This window comes from Prunus persica, chromosome G8, assembly GCF_000346465.2.
Source record: "Prunus persica cultivar Lovell chromosome G8, Prunus_persica_NCBIv2, whole genome shotgun sequence".
In the NCBI taxonomy this organism is placed as follows: domain Eukaryota; kingdom Viridiplantae; phylum Streptophyta; class Magnoliopsida; order Rosales; family Rosaceae; genus Prunus; species Prunus persica.
Window position 1 is genome coordinate 21,876,791 of NC_034016.1, and position 9,648 is coordinate 21,886,438.

The following is a 9,648-nucleotide window of genomic DNA, read 5'->3' on the forward strand; positions in this document are numbered from 1 at the left end:
GAATAGCGGAAGAAGGTGCCCGTTCTATCAGTCATCAGGCGTGGTTCGGACGCGAACGACATCCCGCTTTTGTCGTGCACTCCAATCAACGAATAAAATCACCTGCACTTTCTGGATCACAATTCTGAATTTCACTCGCAGCCTAGCACCTCAAGGACACTATTGTCCTTCGACCCAAAAAAAAATAAAAGGACACTATTGTCTCTTTCTTCTCCCTAAATTCACCAAAAATTTCCTGTCCGTTCTCCAATTCTGTGCGCAAACCAGAAAAGGAGCAAAGAGTAAATTGAGTACTCTATTATCTCTTAGCTCCTGATATCAATTCAACCCTCGAAAATTCCTTCCAGATCCTCCTCCAATGGCGACCCTCTCTGCCTTCGCACCGCCCTCGTGGCCTGACCCCAACTCCAACGCCACTTTCCTCTCCGAACCCATCGACGACACCTCGAGCGTCGCCGATTCGTCGATGACAGCCGACGACCACGCCCCCCAATCACCCCCGGACCCTAACCCTAATGTCCACAGCAACCCCTTCTCCGTACCACAAGAGCTGCCAACCCCACCTGCGTCACGCTCGCCTCCGTCGCTGTTTCACTTGTCCTTCAACCAGGACCACGCCTGCTTCGCCGCGGGTACGGACCACGGCTTCCGGATCTACAACTGTGATCCGTTCCGCGAGCTCTTTCGCCGGGACTTCGACAACGGCGGCGGAATCGGCGTCGTTGAGATGCTCTTCCGCTGCAACATCTTGGCTATAGTCGGCGGTGGGCCGGACCCTCAGTACCCCACCAACAAAGTCATGATCTGGGACGACCACCAGGGCCGGTGCATCGGCGAGCTCTCCTTTCGCTCCGTTGTCCGGTCCGTACGGCTCCGCAGGGACCGAATCGTCGTCGTTTTGGAGCAGAAGATTTACGTGTACAACTTCGCCGACCTGAAGCTGCTGCACCAGATTGAGACGATCGCGAACCCCAAGGGGCTCTGCGCTGTGTCGCAAGTGGCCGGGTCACTGGTGCTGGTGTGCCCTGGCTTGCAGAAAGGGCAGGTCAGGGTTGAGCATTACGGGTCCAAGAGGACCAAGTTCATCATGGCTCACGATTCCAGGCTTGCGTGCTTTGCGCTCACACCCGACGGCCAGTTGCTCGCCACCTCCAGCAACAAAGGGACTCTTGTTCGGATTTTTAATACGCTTGATGGAACTTTGCTTCAAGAGGTATGTTTTTTTATATTCAAATTATGATGAAAATTTCTGAATTTTGTTATTGCATCATTTTAGATTGGTATGGCATGTCAAATGTTGATATTGGTCATCATTCGATGCAATGTGTTCTATAGTTGAGCTTCAAGTTCTTGAATTTTGGGGCATCTTATAATAGAGAGGTTTGGGTTTGCTGAAATTGAAAGCCTTGTAGTATCGATAAGCACTTGTAAGTTGCAGGTTATTGTTCATGCGCATGGTGATTAATATTTCAGTTTATATGGGAATGGGATGGGTACATTGCGAGGAAGTTTCCCCTACCATTAACAGGGTCTGTGCTAATATTCACTTGATTCATTATTTATGATACATTTTTTAAGCACTTTATAAAACTTAGTTGGTTCAGGGATCTAGATCAGACATGCATTATTACGAAGTCATGTCGCAGGCATGACCTTGTAAGCATGAACATACATGTATGCATAAACCTCGAAAGCAATTAGAAGTAAGTTTGCCATCAATTGGTCCTGGTAAGAAAAGAACAACCCCATTTGTTCCACCACCGCTAAGTCCAAAACAAATCTTTAACGTGTTTGTAAGGGATCCTTATGTTTGAATGACATGGTGTGAGCTGTAAGTTGTAAGTTGAATGACATCGGAAGGCTTTTTTTTTCCTCAGTTATGTTCTTGTTTTTTCTAAACTTTGAAGAGGGTGCATCCCTACTCCCTTGGAAATCTGAAATGGTGTTGATGTATGATTACAGATTCAAATTTTTATTTATTTATGAATTCGAGTTAATTGGATGCAAATGCAGGTAAGGAGGGGTGCGGACAGAGCAGAAATCTATAGTTTGGCATTCTCTTCAACTGCCCAGTGGCTAGCAGTCTCTAGTGACAAGGGAACTGTCCATGTTTTCAACCTTAAGGTGAATTCTGGGTCCTCTGGAAATGAGAATTCACGAACTGCATCTGATCCTAATCTTGCTGTTTCATCATCAAACTCCTCTCTTTCTTTCATCAGAGGTAAACTCCCCCCTCCCCCCTCCCCTCAATATTTGAATTTTTCTGATCTGTTTTCTGTCAGCACTTTTTGAACATTCTACATAGTTGACAAATTGGTCATATTGGGGATTTCCAATACCATATGCTGAAATACTAGTGAATTTTGAATACCAATAAAGAATAGAGTGCAGTGCATTGTTACTGCAGCACTATAAGATGTCTTAAACCTAAATTTAAGAGCAAGATGAAGTTTATGTGGTTGCTTTAAAGAATTCCTGATATACCTTTTCTTGCAAAGTCAGATCATTTTGTTGAAAATAATTGTTAGAAATAAGGTACAATCTGATTATCTGAGTCGATGAAGTCTGCTTTTCCTGTGTTTCCTCTCCCTAATTTGTAATATGAAGTGGTACACCGGCAAAGGACATATCATGTTTTTTTTTTTTTTTTCTGAGGTGAATGGATCTGAGTCTGGTTTTTGCTTGCAGGTGTGTTGCCTAAGTATTTTAGCTCAGAGTGGTCTGTGGCTCAGTTTCGCTTGCTTGAGGGCTCTCAATACATTGTTGCTTTTGGTCACCAGAAGAATACAGTGGTAATTCTTGGCATGGATGGAAGGTAAGAAAATAAATTTGAGATGGTTTTGCAATTTCGTAATGACTGAACCATATCAATGTACAATCGTCACCCATATATATATATATATATATATATATAGGATTTGCTTAGCCATCTTTCATGTGATGAGTTTGGAATTGAAACTTTGTTATGAAATTTGAATTTGGATGCAGCTTCTATAGATGTGAGTTTGACCCCGTGAATGGAGGAGAGATGACCCAGCTGGAATATCACAACTTTCTAAAGCCAGAAGAAGCCTTTTGAAGTGATATATATATATATATATATTGTACTATCCATCGTTCCTATCCTACCTACAGTGTTCTAAGTACTGTTTGGTCTTCTGCTTTGTTTTTCTCCCCAGTTTTAGCATATGGGTAAATTATGTTGTAAATACATGAGCATGTAAATTTGTAAATTTCTGAGTGATGTACCAACAGTGACTTTAAGAAATGAAAAGGAAAAAAAAAACTAACTTATAAAGAATATGCTTTATACTGGTTTTTTTAATATCTGTGAATGAAAAGTGTTAATTTTCCCATGAAATTGGCAGACATCATGTGAGAAGTTGGTGGAGGACAAAATCCCATGTTTCTCTTTTGATCCCGTGTGAACTTCTTGTTATTTTTAATGTGCGCAGCCTGCGGCATGCAGCATCAATCAACCCTAACTCTGAAGTAACTTCTTCCATCTCTTGTCCGTTACCATTTGTGTGGGAAACTGCAATTCACCGCTGCTGATGGCCACAGAATGGACTGGTGTGTTGTGTAGCCCTGATTAAAAATGGACTTGGAGTTTGTGTGGTGTTTAAAAATGAGAGCAAATCTCAAGATGCAGGTTGCCAATCATTTTAAATTCACTGCACTGAAATCTTTGTTTGACTGGACAATATTTCATTTCATACAACATTAAATTATACAAAGAAGAGTATATGCCCCCAATAATTATTGTCTTAAGCATCTGCATCCCATCTGAATGGTGGTAGGGTTGCAATGGGTCTACTTAACCTCACTGTCTATCTGATGGGGGATTCTATAACGAGAGCGTGTGTTGAGGGGTTCAATCCAACCGTTCAATGTGGAGGAGTTCATTATCAACGGCTATAAAGAATCTCTTTGTTATAACCCCTTAATATAGCCCTTCGTTATAGTTATAGTTGTTTGTGACATGAAAATTATACATTGCTTTGGGCCTTTGCATAGATTGATTTGAATACACGAAAGTATTCATTATTTTAAAGGGAAGTTTTAAAAATGCTATTATAGCAGGCAGGCAGATCATTGCATCGGGGCTTACATTCAGTCACGTGAAATCCAATCGAATATCACACAAGCATCAGTTAATCAACTGTGGTTGCAATTTTTTTATTTGCAGCAGTACAAGTCCAAATGGTCATGACAGACAGAGAGTATCACAAGGCCGAAGGCCAAGTTATTTATAAGGAGGACCTTGGTTTGGTCTCTATTCTCTCATCAACATATCCATAGACATAGAGCTACTAATTTGTAGGACTCTCGGCTCTTGCTCTGCTACTCTAAAAATGGTGCTCAAGCTGCATGGATTTCCTGTATCTCCCAGCACGGCTCGCGTAGAGGCTTGTCTCCATGAAAAAGCTCTCGACTTCGAGTTCGTCCCGGTTAATATTTTGGGCCTTGAAAACAAGCAGCCTTCTTTTCTTGCCAAGAATGTAAAATTTCATTTCCATTAAGTTACAAAAACTTGATAAATTTTTAATTTGATGTATATGTTTATCTTTATAAGCTTATTGTGGTTGGTCATACACTAGCAAAATGTCTGATGATATATTTTTCTCACCATCATGTAGCCCTTTGGCCAGATTCCAGCATTTGAAGATGGTGACGTCACACTATTTGGTAAGTGAACTCTCTCACAAAATCTTCACATATAAATATATAACAATATGATATATATTCTAAGTTTCATTTTTACAACACCAGAGTCCAGAGCAATCACAGCATATGTAGCTGAAAAATTCAAGGAAACTGGATATGATCTCATTAGGCACGAAAACTTGAAAGAAGCTGCATTGGTGAAGGTATGGATAGAAGTGGAATCTCAACAATACCACCCAGCAATCTGCCCCATTGTGTATGAGTTTTTCGGGAAGCCTGTGGTGGGCTGTAAGCCCGATCAAACAGTAATCGATGCGAGCTTAGAGAAGCTCAAGAAGGTGCTCGACGTGTACGAGACCAGGCTGAGCAGCAACAAGTACCTTGCTGGTGATTTCTATAGCCTGGCTGACCTTCACCACTTCGCTTACACTTTTTATTTCATGAAGACTCCTTGGTCTTCATTGATAAACGATCGTCCTCATGTTAAGGCGTGGTGGGAGGAAATTTCAGCTAGGCCTGCCTCTGTCAAAGTGGCTGAGGGCATGAATTTTGGTGAAGTTGAAATTAAATGAGTGCTTCTTCTATCTTTGTATCTGTCTGGTGTGTTTTGGATATGGAACAACTTATCCCCATTGATTGTAGCAGAATAATTTAATACAAAATGTTGTTGTGTGCTCTGTTTCTTTCCTGCTACTGCTAACATATTCAGAACAACATAGAAAATCTGTAGAAATAATCGTGATTAAGGAGTTCTCATTGAAATTTAAAAGAAACAAAAGTACAGCATTGCCAAGTGCTTTCTTCAACCCTTTGCTAGCTAAGATAACATCTCTCCTGGGTCCTGACCAACTTGTATATCAGCTTTGGACCCCTCCATAGATTTCTCATGGCATGGGACCTCGATAGATTTGTCATTTTCACCCACCTAACAAATTTATCACTTGCTGTCTTCTCTGTTACAAGTCTCCATCTAGAGAAGGCCTTGCTCGATGAAATATTTCAAAGAGGCTGAGATAGCAGCTAATGCTGATGGTATTTTCACGTCCCCACAAGAGAAAAACAGTTTTCTTACCTATAACTTAAAAAGTTCCAGAAGCTGTATATCCAAAAGTTGCCCAGACTCATCTACCACTGTCCAAGATGGCTCAGGACCCCTCTATACCACTGTTCAAGATGGCTCAGGACTCTTCTTCTTCCTCATCTCATCAGCTGCCCTCTTTATGACTCTTCTTCTTCCTCATCTGTAACTGATTGTAGGTATCAATTAATGCCCACTATGTAGATATCAGTGATTGTAAGGGATGGTACAATTACTATATAAATCAATATACAACAGCCCACTATGTATGTGAGCCTTTTACTCATTTTCTAACTCTCTTTCATTCCAAAGGAGCATGGAAGAAATCCCAAACACCCCTGCAAACCCCACTGCAGAGAGGTTACAAAAATACTATTTAGAAGAAGACTGAAGAACAAGTTGAACATCCTGCAAAGCCCATTGCAGGGAGGTTACTGAAAACCGAGCGGCTATACCCGATTTATTTTTTTTCAAAAGGATAATTTATTTAAATAGTATGGCCGGGCGGCTATAATCGTTAAATATAATAATATATGTAGGCTATAATAACGAGTATAGCCATACGGCTCTACTTGTTAAATATAATAATATACTATACTATTTATTTAAAAATTTATATATTTTATTCAAAGAGTACAGCCACGCGGCTATACGATTTATTTAAAATATATATTTTATTCAAAGCGTACAGCCGTTCGGCTATACTCGTTAAATATAATAATACATTGTAACAGTATAGCCGGGCGGCTATACTATTTATTTAAAAAATATATATTTTATTCAAAGAGTACAGCCGCTCGGCTGTACTATTTATTTAAAAAATAGATAAATTTATTTAAAGCGTATTGCCGTGCAGCTATACTCGTTAAATATAATAATATATTGTAATAGTATAGCCAGCCGTCCGACTATACTATTTATTTAAAAAATAGATAACTTTATTTAAAGCGTATAGCAGTGAGGCTATACTCGTTAAATATAATAATATATTGTAATAGTATCGCCGCCCGGCTATACTATTTATTTAAAAAATATACATTTTATTCAAAGAGTACAGCCGCTAGGCTATACTATTTATTTAAAAAAATAGATAATTTTATTTAAAGCGTATAGCCGTCCAGCTATACTCGTTAAATATAATAATTGTAATCGTATAGCCGCTCGGCTATACTATTTATTTAAAAATATATATTTTATTCAAAGAGTATAGCCGCCGGCTATACTATTTATTTAAAAAAATAGATAATTTTATTTAAAGCGTATAGCCGTGCGGCTATAGTCGTTAAATATAATAATATATTGTAATGGTATAGCCGCATGGCTATACGATTTATTTAAAATATATATATTCTATTCAAAGAGTACAGCCGATCGGCTATACTATTATTAAAAAAAAAAAGATAATTTTATTTAAAGCGTTAATTATTTTTTGTGGATAAATTTCCTTTGCTTCTAATTGTTTTCATCTGCCAAATTCATGTTACAAATTTCACAAGGAGCAAAAGTTGATTTACTTAGGGGTGAGCATAAAAACTGATAAACCGAACGAACCGAACCAAATCGAACCGAAAAATGAGGTTTGTTGTTTGTTTTTTAGGATTGCTTATCCTCTTGAACATTTTGTGAACGAATTTATGTTGATTTCAGGACATCGATAAAAAGAATGAGCTCATCTTGAGGATGCAAGGGGCTCGGTTAGCTGAGTTGCAACAAGGAGCAAAAGTTGATTTACTTAGGGGTGAGCATAAAAACTGATAAACCGAACGAACCGAACCAAATCGAACCGAAAAATGAGGTTTGTTGTTTGTTTTTTAGGATTGCTTATCTTCTTGAACATTTTGTGAACGAATTTATGTTGATTTCAGGACATCGATAGAAAGAATGAGCTCATCTTGAGGATGCAAGGGGCTCGGTTAGCTGAGTTGCAACAAGGAGCAAAAGTTGATTTACTTAGGGGTGAGCATAAAAACTGATAAACCGAACGAACCAAAAAATGAGGTTTGTTGTTTGTTTTTTAGGATTGCTTATCCTCTTGAACATTTTGTGAACGAACTTATGTTGATTTCAGGACATCGATAGAACGAATGAGCTCATCTTGAGGATGCAAGGGGCTCGGTTAGCTGAGTTGCAACAAGGAGCAAAAGTTGATTTACTTAGGGGTGAGCATAAAAACTGATAAACCGAACGAACCGAACCAAATCGAACCGAAAAATGAGGTTTGTTGTTTGTTTTTTAGGATTGCTTATCCTCTTGAACATTTTGTGAACGAATTTATATTGATTTCAGGACATCGATAGAAAGAATGAGCTCATCTTGAGGATGCAAGGGGCTCGGTTAGCTGAGTTGCAACAAGGAGCAAAAGTTGATTTACTTAGGGGTGAGCATAAAAACTGATAAACCGAACGAACCGAACCAAATCGAACCGAAAAATGAGGTTTGTTGTTTGTTTTTTAGGATTGCTTATCCTCTTGAACATTTTGTGAACGAATTTATATTGATTTCAGGACATCGATAGAAAGAATGAGCTCATCTTGAGGATGCAAGGGGCTCGGTTAGCTGAGTTGCAACAAGGAGCAAAAGTTGATTTACTTAGGGGTGAGCATAAAAACTGATAAACCGAACGAACCGAACGAACCGAACCAAATCGAACCGAAAAATGAGGTTTTTATAAGACTGGCGAATGTTTTGAGTTGTTATGCATATATGGTCCTTAAATTTCTACGTTATTTAACTATTTCGTTTTGGTATTTGGCCTAATTTGTTGATTACTATCACCTTCTTTAAGTTTGCTCTCAATGTTTCATTTGTGATGTTAGGGTATGGTTTTTGTTGAAAATGCAACGGTTCTATCAATTTCAACATATGATGAAATGAAAAACGTCATTCAAAGCGGCTTAGAACAAAGACATATAGCTGGAACTCAAATGAATGCAGAAAGTTCAAGATCTCATGTCATACTTTCAATTTTCATTGAAAGTACCAACCTTCAAATTCAATCAGTTGGAAGAGGAAAGGTATATCAATGTTTTCTAGAATAAATGAATGAATATTTGTTCATGCACATTAGTTTGCATTCACTCAAGGCATGGTTTAGTGTTTCATGTGAAGTTATGCTCATAATATCTTTCCTTTAATGTGTAGCTAAGTTTCGTGGATCTTGCTGGTTCGGAAAGAAATAAAAAGTCATGCTCTTCAGGCAGTGAACTTAAAGAAGCTCAAAGCATTAATAAATCACTTTCAACACTCGGAGATGTTATCAAAGCTTTGTCTGAACGAAATCAACACATACCCTACAGGAACGATAAATTGACGATGTTGATGAGTGATTCACTTGGTGGTAACGCCAAGACGCTAATGTTTCTCCTGCCGAATCAAATGTGGATGAGACATACTGTTCTCTATTGTAAGTTCTATTGTTCTTAGTGGCATTTTGGTATTATATAACTCTGTTTATTTATTCAATTAGTTTGTGGTTGATTGGCTTTGACTGAAATCTTGGTTAAGTGTGATATTTTTGTTTGAAATGTTTCTGACACCTTTATGCTAATTCAGGTTCGCATCAAGAGTTCGATTGATTGCGAATGATCTAACCAAAAATGTTGCTTCAAAAGGAGAAGATCAAGAACGCGCAACTTTGCCCTCAAAACCCAATTCTTCCTCTTCCTCTATGTTTTCTTCTTTACCCAAACCCAAACCCAAATCCCGACTTCATCTCTCTTCGAATCCCTTCCGCAACCTAAACAAACCCAAACAAAACCATCTTTTCTCAATATGACAGCATGTCTTGGCATTAGATGGCCATTGTAGGAGGAGGCAGTTGGCTGTCTGTAAGTCAGGGGATTGCAGAGGACACATCTGATCCAGTTTCTGGTTTTTCTACTGTTGGTGATGGATTGAGTGAA

The 9,648-nt window shown here is 38.9% G+C and overlaps 2 protein-coding genes across 2 annotated transcripts; both read left to right on the plus strand.

Moving 5' to 3' along the window:
* Positions 23–3,325, plus strand: LOC18767285 (autophagy-related protein 18a). Its single transcript, XM_007201019.2, has 4 exons — positions 23–1,213; positions 2,014–2,221; positions 2,689–2,815; positions 2,989–3,325. Exons 1-4 carry the CDS (start codon positions 359–361, stop codon positions 3,077–3,079), a joined length of 1,281 nt encoding a protein of 426 aa, XP_007201081.2. The 5' UTR covers positions 23–358; the 3' UTR covers positions 3,080–3,325.
* LOC18767567 (glutathione S-transferase F13) lies at positions 4,168–5,354 on the plus strand. Its single transcript, XM_007201063.2, has 3 exons — positions 4,168–4,502; positions 4,641–4,689; positions 4,774–5,354. The coding sequence occupies exons 1-3, from the start codon at positions 4,356–4,358 to the stop codon at positions 5,238–5,240; spliced, it is 663 nt and encodes a 220-aa protein (XP_007201125.1). The 5' UTR covers positions 4,168–4,355; the 3' UTR covers positions 5,241–5,354.

Excerpts from the sequence above, each read along its gene's own strand:
- LOC18767285 (XM_007201019.2), top strand. The coding sequence starts at position 359 with ATGGCGACCCTCTCTGCCTTCGCACCGCCCTCGTGGCCTGACCCCAAC. Across the intron at positions 1,214-2,013 it reads ATGGAACTTTGCTTCAAGAG|GTAAGGAGGGGTGCGGACAG; the intron begins GTATGTTTTTTT and ends ATGCAAATGCAG. Across the intron at positions 2,816-2,988 it reads ATTCTTGGCATGGATGGAAG|CTTCTATAGATGTGAGTTTG; the intron begins GTAAGAAAATAA and ends ATTTGGATGCAG.
- LOC18767567 (XM_007201063.2), top strand. The coding sequence starts at position 4,356 with ATGGTGCTCAAGCTGCATGGATTTCCTGTATCTCCCAGCACGGCTCGC. Across the intron at positions 4,503-4,640 it reads CTTCTTTTCTTGCCAAGAAT|CCCTTTGGCCAGATTCCAGC; the intron begins GTAAAATTTCAT and ends ACCATCATGTAG. Across the intron at positions 4,690-4,773 it reads TGGTGACGTCACACTATTTG|AGTCCAGAGCAATCACAGCA; the intron begins GTAAGTGAACTC and ends TTACAACACCAG.